Source organism: Triturus cristatus, chromosome 2_1 (genome assembly GCF_964204655.1).
Source record: "Triturus cristatus chromosome 2_1, aTriCri1.1, whole genome shotgun sequence".
Classification (NCBI taxonomy): Eukaryota; Metazoa; Chordata; class Amphibia; order Caudata; family Salamandridae; genus Triturus; species Triturus cristatus.
In genome coordinates, this window is record NC_140581.1 from 256,800,924 (window position 1) to 256,828,057 (window position 27,134).

General features: G+C 47.5%; 1 protein-coding gene across 1 annotated transcript in view; it reads left to right on the forward strand.

The window, feature by feature from the left end:
• DNAJC21 (DnaJ heat shock protein family (Hsp40) member C21) overlaps positions 1–27,134 on the forward strand; it is a 132,979-nt gene that overhangs the window by 15,017 nt on the left and 90,828 nt on the right. The window contains exons 2-5 of the mRNA XM_085630972.1: positions 3,673–3,766; positions 12,507–12,630; positions 13,677–13,799; positions 19,622–19,926. Coding sequence (XP_085487098.1) covers positions 3,673–3,766; positions 12,507–12,630; positions 13,677–13,799; positions 19,622–19,926 — 646 coding nt within the window. The remainder of the gene's footprint in view (positions 1–3,672; positions 3,767–12,506; positions 12,631–13,676; positions 13,800–19,621; positions 19,927–27,134) is intronic.

The following is a 27,134-nucleotide window of genomic DNA, read 5'->3' on the forward strand; positions in this document are numbered from 1 at the left end:
CAGCAATGTAATTATGGGGGCAGGGAAGATGGCTTAGGAACTTTGTCGGGGTCCTTCGAATGGGTGCATGTAGGTGCCATACGGGCGCTGAGCTTTGACGAAAGTGTGACTATAAGCCCCCGCCAGGACCCATGTTGTGGATTTACAAATGTTTCAAAATTCACTTGTCCTTCAGAAACTCTGAAGATACAGTTATAACCGTGAGTTAATTCGGTGTTGTAACACCACTAAAGGTGCGCCTTAGCGTGCGCATACCGCTGTGGTGTTCTGGGCCTGAAGAATGCCTCGCCAAGAGCAATAGGAGGCAGAAACATGATGACCATACACTTTTTTTAAAATTATAGACTAGGATGTCTCTGGTCAATTTAACCAGTTTGAAAACATCCGCTACACTTTCTTTTATCTGTGCCAGGTTTTCCAACAAAGAAACCTTTTTTGGATGAAACTGAGGCACTTTTAAAATCCCTTTTTCACTCACATTCACATTAATCACAAAAAACCCGCTCCGCCGTAGACGGGCGTTGTAGCACACCAGAGAGGCACTCTGCCCCTCTGTTGGGAACCCAATGATGAAGCATCTCACCAACTAGGTTGGTGAGTGTTGGTGAGTGAGGGTTCTTTTTTAATTATAAGAGTGATTTCTCTTGCTGGCTCTTCTTTTTTTCAGGCAGCATTCTTCTGTTGTTTAATTGTTTGTAACACCAGGTCAGAATTATTCGCAAACATCCATCCCATTCAGGAGTATGTCATATGCAATTGCAGAACTGTAGGTCAGATATCGCTTTGTCTCCTTCGAACAACACTGATTTATTATTATTTTTTTTTTTGTAAACATCTTTTTATTGGTATTTTTTATGCATCAGCATTATGTACTTTACAGCATGAAATGATATCACAATTGGCTGTCTCTCTTAAGTTCTAGGCAACATTATTCCATGTCATATTGTCCGTTCATGCCCTAATGGATTACTTTACAGAGGAATGCCATATTACATTCTTCGGGTGTTTGCCAAATCATTCCCTGTTTTATCCACATGTGCATTGTTAGAACTGGGGGTCTCTAGTTGGCAGAGGTAGGTACCTTTGACCAAATAGGGACCCTTGCTTCTAAGTCAGGGAAAGGGGATTACACTACTGGATAACCCCTGCTCACCCCTTTGGTAGCTTGGCACGAGCAGACAGGCTTATCTCAGAGGCAGTGTGTTAAACATTTGTGAACACATACAGTAATACAGTGAAAACACTACAGATGGACACCACACAGGTTTTATAAAAATAAGTATTCTTTATATAGACTTAACACAAGACCACAAACGACAAAAATCCACAATACTGTACTCAAAATTGACTTAAAGATGGTAGGATTAGCTTAGTTCAAGTTGTTGGTAAATGCGACACAGTTCTCACAAAAGTACCTGGATGCGTAACGCAAAATAAACAAAAGGCTCGCAGCGTTGGAGATGTGTCGGTTCCTTGCTTCGGGGGAGCCGATGAGTCGCGCCTCAATGCTTGCGCAGAGTAGGGGATGCGTCTTGATCCTTACCGGAGAGGAAATGATGCGTAGATTCTCGTGCAGCCCGGTTGCGATGCGATAAGATGGCGCCCTTGATGCGAAGACGTTGAGACAATGCGACACGCCTTGGCAGGTTTGCGGCGACTCTGTTCTTTGGAGCCGCGACAGGCCCTGCGACACGCTTCTCCGATGATGCGACGGCGACCCTCACGGTTGTGATGCGCTTCTCCGGTGATGCGACAGCAGACAGCTGCAGAAGGCACGCTTCTGGCGATGCGATGACTACAGCTCCGGCGACACGCTTCTTCTCGTTGCGTCGCACTTCCAGCGACACGCAGGCTTCTGCAGATAGAATTCCCAGCAAGGAAATTCAGAGGGGAGCTGGTGGTGAAGTCTGTTGTCCCTGAGACTTCAGCAAGAGGCAAGCACAAGTTCAAGCCCTTGGAGAAATATTCTGCAAGATGATAAAAGTTGCGTAAAAGTTCTTTCTCCTCTCCTTGGCAATGAAGACGCCACTGCAGGCCAACCAACAACACAGCACACTGGCAGGGGGGCAGTCCAACTCCTACAGATTCCTTTGGTTCTTCTCCTTGGCAGAGGTTTCTTGTTGTTCCAGAAGTGATCCAAAGTCTTTGGGTTTGGGTCCCCATCTGTATACTACTTTTCTCTTTGTTCTCTGAAGGCAGAGAGGCATTTGCCTAGTCCAAACCAGTTCTGGTCAGTCCTGGAGCACTTTGTTTACCTGACTCCTTCTTTCCTTTCAGAGTGCAGGGCAGACATCAGACACACCACAGGAGGTGGAGACAGCATTGTGGAGGGAAGGCACAGCCTGATTCAGGTCCCAGGTGTAACTTCTCCCACCCATCTACATGCAGATCTTCCTATTCATCCTCTCCCCTGGAATCCCCACCTCCTGTCACTCACAGAACCAGACACACAATACACAACCTAGCAGAGGCAGGCTTGGACAGTTAAGCAAGAAAATACCTACTTTCTAAAAGTGGTATTTTCAAACACAGAATGTTAAAACCAACTTTACTAAAATATGTATTTTATCATTCTGAGTTCAGGCATACTAAATTCAAATTTCTACCATGTTCCCCGAGTCAGTTAGGATTTATAAGATGTAATAATCAAACTGCCCATTCTGGCCTATGGGGAACAGGTAGCCTTGCAATAGTGAAAAACAAAAATGGCTGTAATTCACTATTGGGACATGCCACACACACCAGGGCATGTCCTACCTTATACTTACAATGTACCCTGCCATAGGGGTGTCTGATATGAAGATAAAGGAAGGTTTAGGGACTGGCAAGTGGGTGCACTTGGTCAGTCAGCATGGCAGTACCAGACTGCACATAGGCTCTGCAATGACAGGCCCGAGACACACTTTACAAGCTGTTCTGTGGGTGGCACAACCAGTGCTGCAAGCCCACCAGCAGTATTTGATATACCAGCCTTGGGCACACAGGGTGCACTGTACTTGGGTCTGACAAGTAAATCAAATAACCCAATCATGGAGTCACTAATCAATACATCAATTTAACATAGGGAGCACTTGCACTGTGGCACTGAATGGCAGTGGCACAGTGCCCAAAGCATCTAAACCAGCAAAACATATAAAAAAGAGAGGAGGCAATCAGAAAAAATAAAAGGGAGACTCACGCCAATGGTACCAGTTCTAACAAGCATTATAAACGTCTAATAAAGCAATACCTTGTAGCTTTCTCTTATCATTAAGATACGTACCTCATTTGTACTAGCTTTACTTAACTATAAGGGGGGTGGGGGAGGAAAGGAAAGATGGTGAGAGGGTGACGTGGAGAGGGAATTGTAATCAAATATCGTGCTCCTAGTCGCGTAATAAAGAACAACAGGGGTGTCCAAGGCTTTCAGCATTTCCCTGCACTCAGCGGGTTATGTAGGTTATGGCGAAAGTTGTCCCTCTACGGATTGCTGAGTGTATCGCGTCTGGTTAAAAAGATGTATTGCACACCCAGTGTCTTAGGACAACAATCCAGCTGTGTATATATAACAATTCTGCAATTTGTCTAGTAATCTAGACATTTTAGACTGCTTACATGGCGTGCTCTAAAACAAAGTGGAGCATTTGGTAGGAGTTCAATGAAATAATGTTTAACTTCACACTTCTTCTGCAGATAAAAACCTTGATAATGCAGAGGACGCAGCAGAACAGTTCAAATTAATCCAAGCAGCATACGATGTCCTCAGTGATCCCCAGGAGAGAGCATGGTAGGTGACAATGTATTCATGTAGTTGTATATATTTGTTTTATTTTGCAGTTTTATATAGCAAAAACCGGACCCGAAGGTATTGGAGCACTTTACATGAGCAACAGGAAATTTGCACATGGACATATTCATTTTTTTAGCACGGGAAGAATAAATGATTTGCCCAGAATCATAGGATGTTAAGCCGACATGTCTCAAACCTGGTTCTAAAGTCAGCAGCTCTGGCATTAACCTTGCTCTCAAGCTAGGTTTGCGCTCTACAAAGGCCAACACATACAAACACCATTTCCTCCATCCTGTTTCATTTGACCTTAAAGTGTGTGTTTTATGACTCGAGATATGAAAATTGAAAGCCAGGTCATAACCACAAATCTTAGAACATAAGGTAGTTTTAGTTGTGCTGGTTATTACCTAAATTGTTATTTTAGGATCTGAAAACTGTGTTATTACAGGTGGTTTCTTAAATGTAGTACATCATTTGGTTGTGAAAAGGCACTTTTCAAGTCACGGATTTGAAAAAAAACCCATTTATTTCTAGTGACGTTATATTTTGGCAGGATCTTAAGCTGTGAACTAAAACTGTGCTCAGCAGGCACTGCAAACTGAGTTATGCACCTTCGTGCAAGTTTTGTTCTCGGCTCCCTCTTTTTCGCCTGACACTGCAACAAAATATTCTTCTGAGCTTGTGGGCCTGGTTATCTTTAACTACATAGAAGAGGTATGCCTTTATTCTACCCATGTTGGACTGTTTTTTCTTTCTCAACATATTCATATTTTTTGCAAGTATTTTTAAGTTTTATGTCAATCCACTTAAGTTATATGGCATGTTCCACTGTAACAACTTACAGACCCTCACAGGTCAGTGTTTCAAAAGCTGTCAGACGAGTATGTGACCGCTCCTTGCTAAGATTAAAGAGAACGCCTCCGAAAATGTTTGTAGAAAATTCAGGAAATATTTGGATACCATAATCCAGCTGACCAGTGCTTTATTCTGCAGTCAATCAATCAAGAAATTTGTATAGCGCGCTACTCACCCGGGGGGTCTCAAGGCGCTTGGGGGGGGGGGGGTCCGCTACTGCTCGAACAGCCAGGTCTTGAGTTGTTTCCTGAAGGCGAGGTGGTCTTGGGTGAACCGGAGGTGGATGGGGAGGGTATTCCAGGTCTTGGCTGCCAGGTAGGAGAAGGATCTTCCTCCCATGGTGGCTCTTCGGATGTGTGGGACGGCGGCGAGGGCGTGGCTGGTCGATCGAAGTTGGCGGGTGGGAGTGTAGAAGGTCAGGCGGTTGTTGAGGTACCTGGGGCCCAGGTCGTGGAGGGCTTTGTGTGTGTGGGTGAGGAGGTGAAACGTGATTCTTTTGCTGACGGGGGGCCAGTGCAGGTTTTTCAGGTGTCCGGATATGTGGCTGTGGCGGGGGATGTCCATGATGAGTTGTGCGGAGGCGTTCTGCATGTGTTGGAGTCTTTTTAGCAGTTTGGCTGTGGTTCCGGTGTAGAGGGTGTTTACGTAGTCCAGTCGGCTGGTGACAAGTGCCTGGGTGACCGTCTTCCTGGTTTCGGTGGGGATCCATCGGAAGATCTTTCGGAGCATGCGAAGGAAGTTGAAACATGAGGACGAGACGGCGTTGACTTGTCTGGTCATTGACAGGGAGGAGTCCAGGATGAAGCCCAGGTTGCGTGCGTGGTCCGTTGGTTTGGGTGCGCTGCCTAGGGCCGGGGGCCACCAGGAGTCGTCCCAGGCAGGTGGTGATGATCCGAGGATGAGGACTTCCGTCTTGTCTGAGTTCAGTTTCAGGCGGCTGTTCTTCATCCACTCGGCTACTTCTCTCATCCCTTCGTGTAGGTTGGTTCTGGCGGTGGCGGGGTCGTTGGTGAGGGAGAGGATCAGCTGGGTGTCGTCGGTGTAGGAGATGATGTTGAGGCTGTGTTGGCGTGCGATGGCTGCGAGGGGGCTCATGTACACGTTGAAGAGGGTGGGGCTGAGTGATGATCCTTGTGGTACGCCGCAGATGACTTCGGTGGCCTCAGATCTGAACGGGGGGAGGCGGACTCTCTGGGTTCTTCCGACGAGGAACGAGATGATCCACTCCAGTGCCTTCTCTTGGATTCCGACGTTGCTGAGGCGTTGTACTAGGGTGCGGTGGCAGACCGTATCGAACGCTGCGGAGAGGTCCAGGAGGATGAGGGCCGCTGTTTCCCCATTGTCGAGCAGGGTTCGGATGTCATCGGTGGCTGCGATGAGGGCGGTCTCGGTGCTGTGATTGGCTCGGAAGCCGGACTGTGAGTGGTCGAGGGATCCGTTCGTCTCGAGGAAGGCGGCCAGCTGTCTGACGGTCTTCTCGATGACTTTGGCAGGAAACGGGAGCAGCGAGATGGGGCGGTAGTTCTTGAGGTCGGTGGGGTCTGATGATGGTTTCTTCAGGAGGGCGCTGAGTTCGGCGTGTTTCCAGCTCTCCGGGAAGGTGGCGGTGTTGAAGGAGCAGTTGATGATGTCCCAGAGATGGGGCGCGATGATGGAGTCTGCCTTGTTGAAGACGTGGTGAGGACATGGGTCGGTTGGCGATCCGGAGTGGATGGTGTTCATCGTGCGGATGGTGTCTTCGGTGTTGACTGGGGTCCAGTCGCAGAGGGTGGTGGTGGGGGGCGTTGGTTCAGTGGTGGGGTGCGTGGTCTGTTCGCCGAAGCTGTTGTGTATGTCTGCGATCTTGCTGTGGAAAAACGTGGCGAGTGAGTCGCAGAGGTCTTGTGAGGGAGTGATGTCGTTGTTTCCGGCGCTGGGGTTGGAGAGCTCTTTGACGATACTGAAGAGCTCCTTGCTGTTGTGTGCGTTGTTGTCTAGTCGTTCCTTGAATGCTGTCTTCTTGGTGGTGTGGATCAGCTGGTGGTGTTTGCGGGTGGCGTGCTTGAGGGCGGTCATGTTGTCTGTGGTCGGGTTCTTTCGCCAGGCTTTCTCGAGGGTGCGGCAGTTCTTCTTGGAGTTCTTGAGGTCGCTGTTGAACCACGGGGCTTTCTTGCTTCCGGGCCTGCTGGGATGGGTTTTCAGGGGTGCGAGGTCATCGGCGCAGTTGGCGATCCACTGCGCGAGGTTGTGGGCTGCTTGGTTGGGGTCCGTTGATCTGGCGGGAGGGTTGTGGTTCAGTGATGTGGTGAGCTGGTCGGTGATGATCTTGTTCCAGTTCCTGCGGGGGACCTGTTGCGGGAGGTGGTGAGTGGTGGTCTTTCTGAAGCTGAAGTGGACGCAGCTGTGGTCTGTCCAGTGGAGTCCGTTGGAGTGGCTGAAGGAGATGTACTTGCTGGAGGAGAAGATTGGGTCGAGCGTGTGTCCGGCGTAGTGGGTGGGGGTGTTCACCAGTTGCTTGAGTCCGAGGTTGGCGAGGTTGTCCAGTAGGGTGGTGGTGTTGTTGTCGTTGTTGTTCTCCAGGTGGAAGTTGAGGTCCCCTAGGAGGATGTAGTCAGCGGAGGGGAGGGCGTGTGGGCTCATTAAGTCTGCGATGTCTTCGCTGAATTGTGTGCGGGGGTCTGTAGATGAGTGTGCCTCTGAGTGTGGTCTTGGGGTCGGTGTGTATCTGGAAGTGAAGATGTTCGGCGGCTGTGAGGGTGTCTTCGGAGTTGGTCGTGATGCGGATGGTGTTCTTGTGGACGATGGCGATGCCTCCTCCAGTCTGGTTGACGCGGTCCCTCCGGGTGATCTTGTATCCGTCCGGGATGGCTATGGCGATGTCGGGTGCTGAGGAGGCGTTCATCCACGTCTCCGTGAGGAAGGCGACGTCCGGAGATGTGGTGTCGAGCAGGTTCCATAGTTCCACGGCGTGTCTGTGGACGGAGCGGGTGTTGAGCAGGATGCACTTCAGGTGGTTGCTGTTGGTGCTTGACTTGGCGGGTGCGGGTGGGTTGCAGGTCCGGATGCAGGGGAACTTGCAGGATTGGCAGGTGAAGGGTCCGTTGGTGCATCCTGGGGTGGCTTGGTGGCAGCCAAGGAGGCGTCCGGTGTTGAGTGCGCTGAGGGTGGCGGCGTCGTACGTCCGGCGGGTGGGATGGCATCTGCGGGGCCCAGGGGTTCTGGCGCTGGGCGCGGTCCAACGGGCGCAGACGGGCTTGCCTTTGGCGCACCCGCTGCGCGTGAACTTTGTGCGGACTCTGCCATAAGTGGAGAGTGGAGGGGGCGGAGCGAGGGAGGAGCAGCTGGGAGGCGGGAGCGGGGTGGCGAGTGGGGAGGGGAGCGATGCGAGGTGAGGCTGAAGGAACGGGGGTGGGGCCGCGGGGGTGCAGCGGCAGGGAGCGGGGTGGATCAGCGGGAGAACGGAGAGAACAGAAATGCAATCAGGGGCACGACAGTGACAAACAGGGGGAGGAAAACGGCGATAGCAGGCAAACAGTCGGGCACAACAGCGGGAGAAAAACGGCGATGGAGCGGACAAACCAGTCAGGGGCACAACAGCGGGAGAAACAGAGTACTGGCACAATACAATAAAATACAATAACAATCCAAGAAACAGTTACTGGCAGTGGCGGCGGCAAACGGGGACTGGGCACACGCAGGTGGGCCACGCGGCGGGTGGAGCGACCAGCACTGACCAGGTCAGGTCACATCTCCCCGCCTCGCGGACACCACCTTAAGTACTCAGTGGGAGGGAGGAGCAGCTGGGAGGCGGGAGCGGGGTGGCGAGTGGGGAGGGGAGCGATGCGAGGTGAGGCTGAAGGAACGGGGGTGGGGCCGCGGGGGTGCAGCGGCAGGGAGCAGGGAGCGGGGTGGATCAGCGGGAGAACGGAGAGAACAGAAATGCAATCAGGGGCACGACAGTGACAAACAGGGGGAGGAAAACGGCGATAGCAGGCAAACAGTCGGGCACAACAGCGGGAGAAAAACGGCGATGGAGCGGACAAACCAGTCAGGGGCACAACAGCGGGAGAAACAGAGTACTGGCACAATACAATAAAATACAATAACAATCCAAGAAACAGTTACTGGCAGTGGCGGCGGCAAACGGGGACTGGGCACACGCAGGTGGGCCACGCGGCGGGTGGAGCGACCAGCACTGACCAGGTCAGGTCACATCTCCCCGCCTCGCGGACACCACCTTAAGTACTCAGTGGGAGGGAGGAGCAGCTGGGAGGCGGGAGCGGGGTGGCGAGTGGGGAGGGGAGCGATGCGAGGTGAGGCTGAAGGAACGGGGGTGGGGCCGCGGGGGAGCGGCGGCAGGGAGCAGGGAGCGGGGTGGATCAGCGGGAGAACGGAGAGAACAGAAATGCAATCAGGGGCACGACAGTGACAAACAGGGGGGGGAAAACGGCGATAGCAGGCAAACAGTCGGGCACAACAGCGGGAGAAAAACGGCGATGGAGCGGACAAACCAGTCAGGGGCACAACAGCGGGAGAAACAGAGTACTGGCACAATACAATAAAATACAATAACAATCCAAGAAACAGTTACTGGCAGTGGCGGCGGCAAACCGGGGACTGGGCACACGCAGGTGGGCCACGCGGCGAGTGGAGCGACCGGCACTGACCAGCAGTCTATGAAATCAGATTCAGATAATTGATAGAACAACCAATGGCAGCAGTTCCAGGATCATTTTGTTAGTACTGGCTCTTCAGATTGTGACACATTCGAATCAAGTGCTCCAAGACATTTCAAAAGGATCGTCTACCCTTGTACTAATTTCGTACAGTGAGGCAGAAGGAACATATGCTTCACAGCCCTTTTGCAGCATTACCTCTTTTTGAAGATGATCTCCTGGAACACATTTGAGCTGCTATCGGAGACATTGTAAGGCTACAGAAATCTTATAGTCTTACTCAAGGTCAGGAAGTTTGTGTAAGGTTTACGTATACAGTCTTCTCTCTGTACCTCTATCTTTGGAGATTTACTCCTGTGATTCGGTAATGAGAGAACCACCTGTTGTGGTCTTTATGGTGACTGGTATTCCCAGCTGTAGATTCACTTATATTCCTGAATCCAACAACTCTACGCCTTTGGTTGTGTTTGTCATCTTGATTTGTTTATGAAAGCAACTGAAGTTTATACACATCTTGAATGTGGAAGGATATGTCTCCATAAACAGGTGTTGTCTTCCCAGTACTGATTACTAACCTCTATGGTTTTACCAAACAGAGAAGCAGTTTCCAGTACCACTTCAGGGTGCTGCAAAATTCTCATGCGTTAGTGACATGGGAGAGCCTAGTGTAATGAGTGTGAGCCCTAATTGTAGGTTTAGATTTTGTCTGCCACTTCATTTGGACTTGATATAACAGTTTTGGGTTTTGGGTTGCAGAGTTACAGCACAAAGTCCAACAGTCGAACTATTTTTCTTGGCACTAATTATTCTCCTTCGGGACACTGAATTATGTTTCTCTATTCAACACATTCTAAACGTTTGTAGTTTTGATTTTTTTTTTTCTATCGAATCTTTCTTTACAAACCTGTATGCCTGGGACATTTCTCCAGTGTGTTGGGTAGATTTATAGTATCACTTTCTCAAATATTAAGGCAATTGTTTTCTGTCTCCAGGCCTGCATTAGTTTTCCAGGAATTAAAGCGGTGTCAAGATTTTTCAATTTCTGAATAATCAAAATCTGCCGTCTGAGGTGAATATTTACTGATTTCACACCCCATAGCATTCGAAAATAGTACCCAATCTCCAAGTGAACTGGGAAAATATTACCAAACAACGTAATGCTATAAAGATCATTTAAACACGTGCATTTGAGGCTTTGCACTGGCTATGAAACGGTAGTTCTGAGCATTGATTTCTAAAAATATAGTCAATTTAGAAAGATACAGTATGGTCCTGCCTTTTCTCGATCCCAAGTGTGCTTTCATTTCCATAGCCAAAAGATACTTTTTGCCTGTGTGTTTGCAGTTTCAGAACAGTACTGGTATTCTTGCTATAGTACAACACATAAAGGAACCATTTTTGCTTTGAGGCTCCCCCCTTGCTGATAAAGGTATCCACAAAGTATGATTTTTGATACTAGGCAATATTTACAGCAATAGCCTTCACATTGTGTGTATTGACACAAGGTAGCTTCCTCACGGATGTGGGAGACCTCTGTTGACTAACCTCTCTCTGTAGTTGTTTAGAACTGCTGGTATTCACATAAAATGCTCTTTATGGCTTTTTCACTCTCCGTATGCTCCAAAAGATCTTCAGATGGCTCCCAGGCACCACCAGACGCACCATCACCCAAGCACTAGTCACCAGCCTCTTGGACTACGGCAATGTACTCTATGTAGAAATCACCACACACCTCCCAAAGAGACTGCAGACTGTAAAGAACTCAGCCACCACACTCAACCTCAACTTACCCAAATGGACCCACATCTCCCCTCACCTATTAAACTCCACTGGCTCCCTGCCCACAAATGATGTCAATTCAAGATGCTGACCCACTCTTACAAAACCCTCCACAATCATGCACCAGCATACATCAGAGACCGTCTGAGCTTCCGTTAACCATCCTGACACCTGCGCTCCGCCTCCCTCTATCACACCCGCATCTGCCGAAGCAACAGTGGAGGACGCTCCTTCTCCTACCTCGTCGCAAAGTCCTGGAACAGCTTTACCCCCTCGCCCCTCTATACCTCCGGACCTCACCTTCTCTTCAGGAATTCAGAGGGAAACTCAAACCTGGTTCTTTAACTGATTCCACCCTAGCAGCTTGGCTTTCAGTACCTGGATACCATGGCGGGAGATTAGCAGCACTTTATAAATCTTGTTTGATTGATTGTTTTAGAATTTTGATATTCTGTTGTAGAAGAGTGCCTGTCCGTGTCCAAATGTGGTGTGAAATATAGGAAACAACCAATCAGCAGAAGAGGTAAAATATCTTAGCTACAAATTCATTCAAATGTTCTCAAATTTTTAGTCTTCTTTCCTTCAGAAAGTGGTGCGTCTTGAACTCTCATCCACATGCGTTGTTGAATTGTTAAATTGGAGGATTGTCATGCCAAAGAGCAACATGCTCACTGTATCTCTATGACTTTAGACCATCACTGAAATATTTTTATTGAAGGAAACAATGTGGTGCTGAAAAATACGCTGATTCTTTTGAATGTAGCAACATTTTTCAGGAATCGATCTATCGGCATGCCTCGTATCACTTAACTCTATGGCCCAGAACTTACGAGTCTATGAATGTGCTTTGCAAAATTCCTGAATGTATAAGCACACATGGTTGCCTAATCCACACGTTGTGTACACGAAAATAAATTACAATTGTGTACACGAAAATAAATTACAAGGAGGTCTCGGCAGATAGGGTGCTTTATTTAGTGTTTCACAAGTTATGCAGTAGAAATATTGGTACTAGTATAGTAATTCGGTTATATAAGGGCTGGTTGTTTTAGCTTGGGTAAGCATGCCCGCTCAATAGGCCATCGAGGGTCTACCCTAGTAGATATTTTCCTCTTTAAAAAATGTTTTATGGGTTGCAAAATTTTCAATTTTCTAATAGCCATACATCATTAATACTGGCCTTTCTTCAAAATGGGAGCATAGCAGAAACGGCACAGGTAAGTGGCATTTACAGTCTGAATCCTCCTAATAACTAAACATTTGGTTGGAGTGGAGTGAGAGCAAAAGGTATATTAGAAATGGATCATTAATCAAATATAAACTGGTTCTGATGCAGAGAAAAGCTTTGCAACATAACTGGAATATCCGGACAGACAGGCTCAGTGTTGCATGGCCATGAATATAGGAATGGAAATGTAATGAGTTATTCCCTTCTGTCTCCATTGGAGGTATGACAATCACCGGGAAGCTCTTTTGAAGGGAGGAAGTGGTGGAGAGTATCAGGATGACAGCCTGGATCTGCTCCAGTATTTTACAGTGACCTGCTACTCTGGCTATGGAGATGATGACAAGGTAATTCTGAATTTAGGTATAACGTAATTTGATTGAATAGGTTTATAGATTGATTTTGTATATATTCCTTGCCCCATGATTGCAAAGTCTGTCCTGGTTCTTTAATTGCACTGTTTGCCCTGCTGATTTAACTGTTTCACCTAAATTTAGTTTAGTTGATTCCCATGTACATGATGTGACATTTTAAGCACTGCCTAAGATGCAGATAGCCGCTTTGAGATCAGAATTGTTTGGCTTCAGGCATGTAGGCGTGCACGTATAGCATTGAAATTCAGTGATGTGAATGAAAAGATGTCCAGTATTGTTCTGCTATGTTTCCTGGGATGATATTATGAATCTTAGACCAAGAAATCTGGAGCCCTCTCCCCTACCCAGTCTGTCCATTGTGTTTTCTTCAGTTTGTAATCTTTTAGTCCTGAAAACTAATCGGTGTCAATTGGTGCTCCCATCATATAGTGTTACACTTCGCACCTCTTTGGTACGATAATAAGTTCCTAAAGATACTGGAATGGAATGGTTTATCGGTCTCTAGTAGTGCTGAGCTTGCCATCTGCATAAGGGTGTGGTTTTGGCACAATCATTTTGGCGACAAGTTGCCAACCCTTCGAAGTACACAAGCAGTAGTATATTTCAAGGATCTAAGAGATCATATAGAAGCTGTTACAAAACAGCTCTGTACATTTAAGAGCATCTGAGAAAATAAGTAACAGTAAATGAGCAAATGTGAATGATCAAGAGGGTACAGAAGAAAGCCTGCTGTAAGAACTGTGTGTTGCGGTGGCACCAAATGTTAGGGACCAAAGCAAGTCAGAGTCCAGATAAGATAGTTCCATAGATTGGCTAGAAAGTAGTCAATTGGATATCCAAAATCTTAAACCATGATCTTGCTAGTGGCTTTTTAAATTTCATTTGTTGTAAATTTGTTTTCAAAATGATTAGGTCTTCTATTGCACCCATTCACGGACAGTACTTTGTTGTCGCCTGTATGCACTCTGCTTTTGAGCTTCATTTAGTCTTTAAGGATTTCAACTGCTTGTTTATTTCAGGGATTTTATGCTGTATATCGCAATGTCTTTGAGAAAATTGTTAAAGAAGAGGTGGAATCTACAAATGAAGAAGACTCAGAAGAATTTCCAACATTTGGAGACTCGCAGAGTGACTATGATACGGTAACAAGCAGATTTACATGTTAATAATTGCCTACCATTTAGAAGTGGGTTGTTAATGTAGTGGTAGTGTGGCACAATGTCACTGAGTTAGCTAAAGCCTCTAACCTCTGCCCATTGATATTGTGTCGCCTGTAGTCCTTCTATTGAGGCTTTGCTGCTCCTCCCGCATTCACCCTTTATGACCAGTGAGCCCAGCATTGTTGTGAGTGAATACAGAATCTCTGTCCAAGTTACTGTAACCTCAAGACAAATCGTTCTGTCTGCAGTGTTCCACCCCCAGTCAGAAGCTGTTTGTGCCTGATGATGCATGGGATATGGTATTATGATACCAACAACACTAAAGGATAAGAAGGGTTGCTGATTTTAGGCCCCTCCCATCCGAGGTGCATGAGGGTGATTATTATTATTAAACTTATAACGCGCATGGTTACACTAGAAACAGTGTGTCCCCGCGCTGCGATGCAGCAGCAAAGCAGGTGCTGAGTCTATTCAAGAGGGAATAGGTAAGTCTTCAATTTCTTCCTAAAGGTCCCTTCCACCGGTTCAACTCGAAGGCATACTGGAAGTTTGTTCCAGAGCTGGGCCGCCAGAAACCTAAAGGAGCGGCCCCCCATCCTGGCTCTCTTCACCCTCGGAATACAAGCCAAACCCAACCCCTCAGACCTGAGGCGGCGGGTGGGCGTGTAAGGGGTGAGGAGGTTCTGCAAGTAAGCTGGAGAGGTCCCATGCATAATGCGGTGGCACACACATAGGGCCTTGAAACGAGCACGTTCTCGGATTGGGAGCCAGTGTAAGGAGGAGAGAGCCAGTTTAGAGGGGGCTCTCTTCGGACGCTTTAGAACTAGTCGGGCCGCTGCGTTCTGCACGCATTGGAGTCTTTGTATACATTTTTCTGTAACACCCAGATAGAGGATGTTCCCATAATCAAGACGGGAGGTCACAAGTGCATGAACCAGGGTCTTCCTGGCAGCAGCGGGCAGTATGTCCAGAGTCTTCCTTAGTCCTTTAAGAATTCTGAAACATGTGCCCGCGACCCGTCTGGTATGATAATCAAATGAGAGGTGGGTATCCATCCAGACCCCAAGGTTTTTAGCCTGGGCACAAGGAGCATGAGTAGGACCTAAATTCTGCGGCCACCATGCGGACGACCAGACGGAAGGCGTTTTTCCCACCACCAGTACCTCAGTCTTATTGCCGTTAAGTTTTAAACAATTGGTGTCCATCCAGGCTGCAAGTTCTTGGAGGCACGCCACCAAGTTGGGAGCCGCTGATTGTTGGTCTTGAGTCAGGGACACAACCAACTGGGTGTCATCGGCGTAGGACACCACTCCAATCCCAAAACCTTCAGCAAGCTCAGCCAAGGGAGCCACGTATATATTAAAAAGGGTGGGGCTCAGAATTGAGCCCTGGGGGACCCCCTGCTGCAGTGCCATCACCTTCGAGTAGAACTTACCCTGCCTCACCTGAAAACTACGATTGTCTAAAAAAGAGGTGAGCCAGCCTAAGGCCCTTCCAGACACACCTCCCTTCTTCAAACGGTCAACCAATATCTGGTGGGCCACCGTATCAAAGGCCGCACTGAGATCCAGCAAAATCAGGGCCGCAGTTTGACCCGCGTCCACGAATTGACGGATGGTCTCAGTGGCCAAAAGAAGGGCCGACTCCGTCGAATGACAAGCACGGAAGCCCGATTGGGTCGGGTGCAGGAGATGATGTTTCCCAATGTGAGTCGTAAGCTGCTGGTTGACCACTTTCTCAGCGATCTTGGCAAAATAAGGAAGAGAGATGGGTCGCAGGTTATCTAGGCGTTCAAGGCCAAGGTGCGGTTTTTTTGGGATGGGGAGAACAACTGCCTCCTTCCAGCGGCTCGGGACTGTACTGGTCATGAATGAGACCTCCAGGAGATGCCTAATAAAAGGTTCCAGAGCTTCTAGACACCCTTCAAGTCTTCTCGGGGAGGCCTGATCTTTGGGAGACCCTGACTTTACACTTCGACAGATATTAAATCAAAGTTTCAGGGGTGGGGGAGTAAAAAAGTGCTCAAGCCTTTCCTCGTCAGCTATAGTAACATGGCATGCCCTAGCCCCCACATCTAGGTCCATGAGGACCACCTCAGGGAAAGAGGAGTAGATCGTCAGCACCTTCTCGGAGAAGAATTCCGCAATTTCATTACAGCATTGAGCTGAACCTTCAGCAGGCGCTGCTATAGAGTCAAGAGAGGAGGTCTCTTTATAGACCCTAAATAATTCTCTAGTAGAATTTTCTGCCAGCTCGATTCTTACAAAATAATGTTCAGCCTTGGATTTCCTAATAAGCCTATGATAGGCTTTCAGTGATGCTTTATACTCGTTTTTCCCTTGCATGGAAAAGTCCTTCCTCCATTGTCTTTCAACACGTTTGCAATGAGCCTTAGCCATTCTCAGCGTATTATTAAACCATGGGGCAGATTGTTTGGTTCTGGTTAGTGTTTTCCACGACCAGGGGGCAGTTTTGTCAAGAGCTTCAGCTATCCTCCCATCCAACTCAAAACAGGCACTGTCGGCGTCCTTCCCCCCCCCCCCCCCCCACCCCCACCCCCCTCCTGGAGGTCGCCCCACCAGGAGGGCACTCTTAAACTTTTCCGGGGAGAAGCCAACCCATTTCCGGCAGGCTATACCCTCATTCGAGAGTTCCTGCACCTTCAACATGGGGAACCGCAACATGAAAGGGACTAAGTGGTGGTCCGTCCAGATCAAAGGTTGGGGGGTACCAACCACAGCCTCCTTCCAATTGGTGGAGATAGGGTCTAGCAAATGGCCCTTCTGGTGGGTTGGGCCCGTAGCGCTTAGTTGTAGTTGGAGTGTCGCTAATTCTTGGCGCAAAGCAAGTGCCATTGTGCAGCCGGCATCTTCCAGGTGAAGATTAAGATCCCCTAGCACGATAAGCTTACTATAGCGCAGTGCAGGTTGAGTGAGATAGTCAACCAAACTTAATGTAAATCGGGATGGATACCCCGGAGGCCTGTAGACCAGGAGGCCTTTCACGATACATTTGCTATCCATCGTGATAGTGAATAAGCCGGCCTCACAATCAGTGATGGAGATAGCCTCAAGTTGGCACTGGATATCTTGCTTAAAAATCATCGCCACGCCACCTCCCCTACCAGAGACCCTATCAATGCGGCTGATGGTATACCCAACTGGCAGTGCCTCGAGGAGTTCCGGCACGGAGTCCTCGTCCAACCAGGTTTCAGTAAGAAACAAAATATCCACCTGATTGTCAATCAAAAGGTCATAGACCTCAAGTCTGTGTTTTCTGAGAGAGCGGCAGTTCAATAGGCTACATATTAAAGTACGTGAGCCTGCCTTCCCCTCAAGCGTAGAGTTAAATTTAAAGGTGCAGTAGTTACAGGCGCTAGTGAGGCCGTCAGCATGCATGGAGTGGATGCAAGCCTCAGCAGTTTTAGGGTGAAGAGCAAGAAGGGCCTGACTATTATAACCTAATGTCCTACCCAAACCACCAGGGGGACTGGCCCCGGGCCCCGGACGGCCGCGGACGGGCGCAGACGGGCTTGCCTTAGGCGCGCCGGAGCATGCGCTTAAATGCCTCCCTGCAACCTTCTATGCCCCGGAAGTGCTTCGCCCTGACCTTCTACGCCCTCCGCGCAACGGTACTGGTTACCGCGTCGGGCCAGGGCGAGAAGGAAGGAGGAAGGGACAGAAGCACACCGATCTCCCAGGTAAGCTCCCAGAAACGGAGGCTTACAGTGATTCAAGTGTTAAAATGCTTAAAAGCCTGAAAGTGCTTAAAAACAACACCGCAATTACACGTTAAAAGGTAGATAAAACAAACTCAGCGTATTACTCCCGAACCAACAGCACCAACCAAGCGGCTCAGGGTACTGCCACTGCCCTGAATCGTGAGGATAGCAAGAAATGGAGAGAAAAAGAGTAATAAACATTCTAGAAGGAAACATCCCTTGAAGATAGTGAGTCACTTTTTTTTTTTAAAGCAATCCTGTTTTAAAGCTTGATTGTCCAATGATATGTCCTGATCTGTCATGGCATATGCTACGACGGTAATTACAATATTGGGGTCATCATGTGTAGGAGAGTAGGATCTGCACGTATGTTGCCCCCACTTATTTCTGATGTATACACTGGTTTCTGGCTATAGTCTGGCTGGGTCCCTACTAATCAGGGCCCCAGTCTCTCTGTTCTCTCTAAACGACTTGGTGTGCATATTAGATGCACTATTGATTGGATACTGTGGTACCTTATGAGCCCCTAGTATATGGTACCTTAGGTACCTAGGGCATAGGTACTTCACAGGCCTACCAGGGGCTGCAGCATGTATTATGCCACCCCTGGGAAGCAGACTCAATCTGACACCACAGGCCTGCTACTGCAGCCTGGGTGAGGTAGTGTTAGCACTCCTCACTGAGTTATAGGTTCCTAAATCTCACCATACACACACATATAAACCTATTAGCCATCCCTATGGCAGGCCATATCAATCCTGAGGGCAGGGTGATTGGTTTACTATGTGAGGGGGTGCCACTGCATGAGCAGGAACCCTCTGCAGCTGGCAGAGTCTATTCTCTGTGGCTGTTTGTGGATGCGGTTAAACCATATACTCTTAAGTGCATTATAACAAAATGGTAAATGCTAACTTTGGAATGACTGCATCAAAACCTGTCGTGTTTGGTGTCAAACAACTTGGAATCATACCCCCACACCAGTAACTGATGTCGGGAGTATGATCCCACCCTTCTAGAGGGGACGACATGTACCTACTGTGGTAACACAGTAGAAATCTGAAAGAGCCCTGGCATCACAAAATGGATGCCACCAGCACAGACACTGGGCTGCCCTCCTGCTGCTAACTGAAACTCGCAGTGGAGGAGGCCCAACAATAGGCATCCTGTCACAGGGAGGTGTCACCACCTTCCAGACAGGATTTAGTGTATTGGGGCTGGGTGGGTGCACTCCTAGAGTGCTTTGAAGTCCTGCACTGGGGGAGCAGTAGGCTCCTCTGTGCATATGCCAGCCCAAACCGGTTCAGGGGCTACCTGTCCCTGCTCTGGCGCGAAACTGGACAAATGGAAGTGGGTGTAACCACCCCCTACCCTGACCCTCCCAAAGGACTGGTCATAGAGCTAGTCCCTCCCCTATCTTTAGTATAAGATAGCAAACCTTGCCATTGCAAAGCAGATAACCCTGGACAACGCTCTACAAAGAAGAATCCTGGCCCTTCGACGTTCCACTACCTTTGGAAGACAGAAGAATCTCCCTTGGAGTCAAGGAGTGACTCTCCTCCGTTGGCAGGCACCAGAACCTCTAATCGACGGTCGCAAACTTTCCCGCTCCTGCCATAGTTCAAAGTCCCTGCAGCAACGGAAGTGGATTTCCTGACTTCTCGACGGCCATTGTGAGTCCCCAGCAGAGCTGTGGCGAGTGGACCCCACGAGTGACGAGGAACAGCAATACCCGGGTACCGTGCACCGACTGTAGAATTGGAAATGGCTAGAGGGAAGCATCTTACGCTTGACATGATGGAATGAATGTCTATCTATGTTCCGTATTCTGTACCTAATGTTTTAAGATAGAACTGTCTGTGATTTACACCTGTGATGAATGGAATTTTCTTATCATTCAACAAACCAGTAAAAAAAAAACTCTCCTACACAAACTTACTATTTTCAAATAATTTACAGTTTTATTCTTTTATCTTTATCAGCAAATAACATCTACAAGTAGTTTGCGCGAAAAAGAATTTGCATAGAAAGGTAGTAAAAATTGCTGCTATTCACTTTTTTCCCCTACTTTTGTTTTTCTATACAGGTGGTGCATGCTTTTTATGCACATTGGCAGAGCTTCTGTACACAAAAGAACTTCGCTTGGAAAGAGGAATATGATACACGTCAAGCATCAAACCGATGGGAAAAGCGGGCAATGGAGAAAGAGAACAAGAAAACTCGAGAGAAGGCCAGAAAAGAAAGAAGTGAGCTAGTGCGCCAGCTTGTGAGCTTTATTCGGAAGAGAGACAAAAGGGTGCAAGCTCACCGCAAACTCGTGGAAGAGCAGAATGCAGAAAAAGCTAAGAAAGTGGAGGAACTTAGAAGACAGCAGAAACTTCAGCAAGCTAAGTACGTAAGTCGTCTCTTCCACTCTGTGAAATATCTGTTCTTCTAGGGCTTATCTCGTTAAAGAGAAAAAGCTTAAAAGTGACAAGACAACTGCTTGTACTATTTGTACCAAATGGCTCCTTTTGAGCATTATACGTTTGGCATTCCTATATGATATTTGTGGAGGACCAGCAGTCATTTAATTTTATTGCCTAGATGCCAGGTTATATCATGTTCTGACGATGCGCAAATCATTATGTCGATTAACAACAGTATTCCTTTGATGGCAGATAAATTCAGACATTGCATGGCTGGTATTAGTATCTGGATGAAATAACTTTTTATAGTTCAATGCAGATAAAACCGAAGTCCTGGTGTTCGGGGCCCAGCAGTATATCTGGTTGGAGCTCTGGTGGCCTGAATCATGTGGCCCTCTACCCATTCCTGTCAAATCAGCCAAGAACCCCTAGGTCGTTTTTGATAATTCTCTAAATTTCAATATGCAAGGTAACCGTTTTTCCAGTACTTGCTTTTATATCATCAAAACTCTGAGAGAAATGGTTCCTTTTATTTCTGCAGAACTGTGCAAATCAATAGCCGCTGCTTTGATTACGTTACGCTTATATTATTGCAATGCCTTCATTTAAACATCAACAACTTTTCATTGAATAAACTTCAGGTTAATTGAAACACAACAGCTTGTCTTATTTTGAATACCCCAAAATATCTCTGTCAGAGAAGGCTTCCAGTTAGAAAGCGAGTAATCTTCAAAGCTCTTTGTACAGTATTTCTGGCTGTACGCCTTAAGGGATCTTGTCTCATTAGATCGTCTATTCAGTGGTACATGTCAAGCAGGCCACTCTGATCGTCATCTAGCAGAAAGGTGATTGTTCCAAGGTTCCGCAAAGCTAAATGGAGAGGATGTTCCTTCCCTGCCGCTGCTATGAAATTATCTAATGCAATGTGAAACAAACCTTGTCAAGACTTTCTTAGAGCGGAGGTTTGTGACTGCAAGGTTTGATATTGCATGTAAATAAAACTATACTACCCTTGGTAACCGTACCCGAACGTCTACTGAAATTTGAGAAGCTGACATAATAATGTAGAGACTTCCCAACACAATTTGAAGTTCTGTCGTTCTTTAGCAACTTTTAACTATCCTAATCACAGTGTGTAAAGCTTGATTCCCTGCAGCAGATCTTACACTTTGTGCTAGAATGCTCAGGTAGATCTTGGTAGCCAGACTGCGTGTTACCAATAGTTCCAGTCGGTAAGTTGGTCAGACCGCCAGTAGGATGTTTAGAACTTGGTTCCTTGTGGTGTGTTCACTTTGTCTCCATTAATGTCTCCATTACTGTGGTGTTGTGTGTATGTTTATACAGTACATTGTTGCTGAAATTAATTATGTTGGCATTTTAATATAGCATTTAAGCTAATTTAGTAACCAAAACAGAGGTTACATCTCAATAGAAGAATGTTCATAGAACTGTAACTATAACTTCTGTTTTTAGTGTTCTGCCTAATTCGGATTGCTAAATATGTTTTTTACATTTTCATACAACAAATAAGATGTGTGATGCCTAGAATTGTGGATATTTGTTTTCTTATTCAGTCTTTGTTTTTGTCGTATGTTCATCCAGCTTTGATTAGTAAGTGGTTTTTTTTGCTATTGAATCGGATGTTTACATTGAGTTAAACTTTTTGATTTTACTTTCCATCTGCATTTTGATGACATAAATGTACAGTCTACGGAGGGTTTCTTCAGTAATGGGAGGGCAGTTGCGTGTTTCCAAGCATCTGGGAGTGTGGGAGAAGAGATGGAGCGTTCAAAATGGGTATGAGCATGGTGCTGATGGGTTGCTGTCCACTGGAGTAGGCGTGGGGTGGCAAGGGGTCCGACGGGGCCTTTGAGTGGATGGACTGTATGGTGGCAGTGGTATCTTCTAGGGTGATGACTGGTCATGTGGTTAGAATATGTAGACTTTGGAGAAAATCAGGAAGCATTTGGTGAGGTTTGCTGGCTCCAGTTTCGCGTAGACATTGCTGTAAATGGAGGTGATGTTGCTGTTGAAGAATTGAGAGAGATTTTTGGAGAGGTCCTAAGATGGCGTGATTCAGTTGGAAGTAGCTATGGATGAGGTGAAATCCTTCACAATGGCGAAGATTTCTGTACTTCTGTTGATGCTGACCTCAATGTTTTCTGGTAGAACCGCGCATTTGGTGGTCCAGATCATTTGCATTTTGTAATAGTATTTTCAGGGTGGATTTAAACGTGCTCCTGTCTGTGTTGTCCTAGATCATCCTCCATTCGCGCTCCAGTTGTTTGCAGTGGCATTTTATCAGTCTGAATTCCTCTGTGCACCAACTGGCCTGGACTCTAGATCTTGTTTTATTGCTATATATGAGGGGGATTAACGAGTTGGTGCGGAAGCAATCCAATTGTTGAAATTCTTGATGGCTTTGAGGAGCCTGTTGCTGTATTCTTGTCGGTGGGTCTCCCTCTCCCTACGGATTGAGGATGCTGAACTTCACAAGCATTTGGTCCGTCCAGGAGTATGGGGAAAATAGGGTCCAGGATGTGTTCGGTGACGAGGGTAGACCCCTTTATGTATTGAGTGAGGCCCAGGCTTTGAAGGTCTTCAATGAGTGCTTTTGAGTTTGGGTCGGGGTAGTATTTAAGGTGGATATTCAATTCTCCGAGGAGGATGTAATATTTAGCGTTGAGGGCTAGTGGTGCAACAAAGTCTGTGATAGTATTAGTGAAGTTAATGCATAGTCCTGATGGTCTGTAGATCAGAGTACTGATTAGGGTAAATTTGGCAGTGGCGCTTGACAAATCCATGGAGGTGGTGCAGTTGATGGTGTTCTTGTTGATCGTGATTCCACGTCCAGACTTGTGAACTCTATCCTGCCTGGTGTCAGAACCATGTTTGGAGGGCCATGGGGCAAGTAGGAGCTACTGGACCCAACCTTTGGGAGTGGAGGCCTTTTCATCCTGATGTCCTGAGGCCAACCTACAATGGATCCTGACCAACTGTGCCAACTACTCCTTCAGCACTTGACTCACAGTGGTAGCGTGGGTCGAGCAGTCCTAGGCTTCATGAGGTGGTGTGGGGGGGGAATGTAGACACTGGGGGGTTGAACACAGGTTCCCAACTCAAAATTTGTGCAGCAACATCAATAAATGATTGTCCAGTCAAATACTTGCTTTTAGGAAAAAAGAAGTATTTATATATGACCATCAAGTAAAATACAACGTTCACAAACCACTCACACAATCCCCTGGTGTAAGGGCTGTGGTGTTTCAAAGGCCGTTCCTTGAGTCCCACTTCCTTCCTGCTTGCGGTTATTCCCCATTCACTATAGGCGACTTTCAGGTTAACCCCGACTAGTAGTCAGAGTCTCTGGAGGCCCAGTCCGACTCGTAATTAAAGTCAAAAGTGTTCCAGTGCGGCAGGGTTATCTGACAAGTTCCCCTAGGGCTGTCTAACCTGACAATAACTCGCACCAGCGTATCTGAGCATCTGGAGTCTGAGCGCACCTCCTTCACAGGCGCTTAAGCTGCAGTGGCTGCCTCAGGTATGTCTTTCATACAAGGTCCAGGTGTGCTGCGGTCAGGTGTCATCTAGTTCCTCACGTAGTCTTGCAGTGGTCAGCGGGCTTCTCAATGCTCCTTCAGTGCTAGATATGATTTTCTAGTTCCTTCCAAAGGATGACGATACTGGCAATAGTCTCGGTCACTGCTTGGGACCCCTCGGTTGCCATGGCCAACCTCCTTCCTCTGTCGAGGGTCTTAACCAGACCACACATCTTGCTTTGTCCTCGTGGCCCACGGCATTCCGAATCACCATTCCTCTTTTATGCACGGGCTACTGCCCGATCGACACAGCAAGAAACTTTATGGTGGCCCCACCTGCCATATGGGGTCGCCAACTTGATACTGCACAAGGGCTACGGCCCAGTCGGCACAGGAGCAATCTTCACATCACCCCCACCTAACATACAGGGTCTCTGACTTGGAACTGCGCATGGGCAGTTACCGAATCGGTGCAACAGCTGTCTCGTTGCACCTCGCAGCGGGGATCCACTCACCAGGATCCCTCCGTAGGACTTTGCTCCCTCCAACGCTCTCCGCTACCTCACAGGGCACACTGGTCTTAGCAAGCAGGCAGATTATGGTGCTCGAGGCTTCATTTGCACATGGTCTTGGATTCTCTGGGTGATCAGCTTGGAGACTACCAGGCCTTGGCCCCCAATCATCGTCACAGGCAGAAGTCTTGCAGAACTTCTCCTCCTAGCAAAGCCCATCTGACTGCTTGACAGTCAACAATTTTTGGGGTCTCAAGTTCCCCTCCGTTTAATTTCCAAACACCAACTGTGATTTAAAGTCCCAGTTTTTGACGTTAATGTTGGGGATCTGCTTCCTTTTGAAGTGCCCTTTTCTGTGTTCTCCCTTGCTCCAAAAACAGCCTGTCACAGCAGGAGCACCTTTTAAATCTGATAGCCCCCCAACACAGGGAGTGTCTAGAAGTTCACACCTGGATGTCAGCCACAGTGGTATGTGTATCAAAAGGTTACCGCAGGTCCTCAACCCTAATCCTTATGATTCTCTAATCAGCCCCATTTCCTTCCTGTGACATGCGCGTGCCCCTTCCCAGTCACCTCTCTTTAAATTGAAGAGCACTCTTTAAAGTGAACGAAGAAACTACCTCTCTGTTCCTCCAGTGTGTCCCACCCAGCTTGTAGGAATGCAGAAATACACAAATCTGGCTAGAGGGATTCCCCTACCACCTTCCTCCAGTCAGCCATGGGTCACTCAAAATGGAAGCCGCAGTCTTCTTGCATGTACTGTTGCACGGATTTTGCTCGGGAACAGAACTATGCTTGGGACAATAGAGCCTTGGCATGTAGGGAGTGAGTGACCATACCCCCGCGGTATCTATGAGCTGGAGTCCGACTAGTTATAGTGCCTCACTTGCCCTCCTAACCTTAGCAGTGAGACAAGTGAATTTGTACCCCCGAACAACACTTGCAACCCTCTCAGGGATCGCAGTAGCAGGAAACGCCCTTTTGCTCTCACTCGCACTTGTCCACAATAAAGTAAACAAGAGACACAATGTTTAGAATTTATTTAAACTATTGTGCCCTAAAATGCATTATTTTTGCCACAATTCGAAAACCAAAGCATACCAAAAATACAGTTAGCATGGTCAATAAACCGTATACCATGAAAAGCTCTGTCATGTTATAAGGCAGAGTAGTCTAATCCCCCTCCCCTTCTACTGTCCCAACACGACGGCGATTACGGCGCTACATGCCTTCTTTGGACAGTCCTTGAAATTGGATACTTGAAATTTGAATAGCCAGGAGTACTTGGGAATAACAGTTCTTGACCTACTTTGCCAGATGCATTCTCATTGCTCACATACTACTCTCTAGCAAGAATTTTTCTACGTTAAGCTACCCTCTTAACACTTCTGAGAACACCTTTGTGCATCCTCGTTTTATAATTCGTGCCTTGAAGAAGCCCATGTGTGGGCGAAACGCGTTAGCTGTGAATATGGTTGTACCGAATTTTGGAATAAAGAACACTTGAATCTCTCAACCTATGTGTGGACTCAACAATCAGTTCTCAACTGTATTAACACAGTGAATTTTGTTTTATGTTGCCTCTCATATCCTTGTGAATGTAAGGCAGAGTAGTCTAACCCCCCTCTCCTTCTACTGTAGCTAAATGATTATACATCAAAAGATCTCTGTGATAAGTTGCGGACACCATACCTTAGCATACACAGATAGACGTTCTACGTCTCAATTGACGCTGTGCTTTTGTCTCTGAATTCTCTCTATATGTGTGTTTCTTTTAGATCTTTGTACTCATATATATTGCAAGACATGGGTGCTCACAAACAACAACTGCATTCTTGTGTTATGTCTAGGCGCTAGTGCCTGACCAGAGAAAATAACAAGGGATATAATTGTTTGACCATGTCTATGGTGTGCTGACTAAATACCAGGAAAAGAACAGAACACACAAACATATGCAGGTTCTGTGTGAAAATACAATGTGGCACAAGGGCAAGTGTGACAGCATGCATAATTAGGCTAGCCCATGGAAAACTACAATGGACCATGTTGGAAACACATGGCCGTACTGTACCATTCACAGGCTCACATAAACCCAGCACATGCATATAATATACTCGCACTGCACAATCCCTGTCTTGTACCATTCACAGGCACACATGCACCCAGCACATGTATACTGCAAGCTCTGTGCAGCACTACACACCAAACCGATGTAGGCCAAGTGTGAGTTAAGCACACAGCAGTGAAACTTTACACGAGTGGGCCCGTAGACCTCACTCCAGGGACACTAGCTGAAAAAAAATGGTTCACTCCTATTGATCACTACATGGTATTCTGCCACCACCACGCTTGTGCTGCTTAACTCCTGGCAAAGGCTGTAACCTTTCACCACTACAAGGGCAGTGCTTTGGGCATCCCTCCTCATCCAAAAAAACGCATAGAGTGAGACAGGCCTGTGTCATGGTGCACACACATGATCTATGTTCGCCCATGACACCAAAAATCAGCATTGGAGATCTAGACATCAGTACAGTTGTGGCACTCAGGGCAGGGTTGCATGTCCATCACCATCCGAAGGACTTTTCCCTCCCAGCACCTGCCAGTTTTATAGCGGGGGGGTGAGGGGAGAGGATTGCTGTGGTGATGTCCGGTTTAGTTGTTGAGTTCAACCAGGTTTTCCTGAAAGTAGGAAGTAGTTAGGTGAGTGAGCAGGAGTTGAGGAGCATGCATGCAAGTGCAGAGTTTTATGTGGATGGTTGCAGGACTATGTGAGTGAGAGATTGGACTGCTAGGTGCTGTCGGCGCAGGTGCGTGAGCGTTGGGTGTGGATAACTGAATGAAAACCTGCAGGAAGCACAGTAGTATGCTCCCTTCTGTTGTATGCTGTGGCAAGGCAGCAGCATGTGGAGCAGTGGCCTGGGGTTAAGGGCATGGAGGGTTGCAGCAGGATAGTGGTGGGATGGGGAGGACTGCGGTTCCTTACGCCCAACTTTGCATCATCAAATGAAGCCACCTGCCCTAGTCTACCCCAAGCAGACCCCACTCTAGTACAGCGCTCCGTTGATCTTGTTGCTAGGTGTGTGCTCTCTCAGTACAGATCGACTAGGAACTGTCTAAACTCCAGAAGGCACACATGCAGA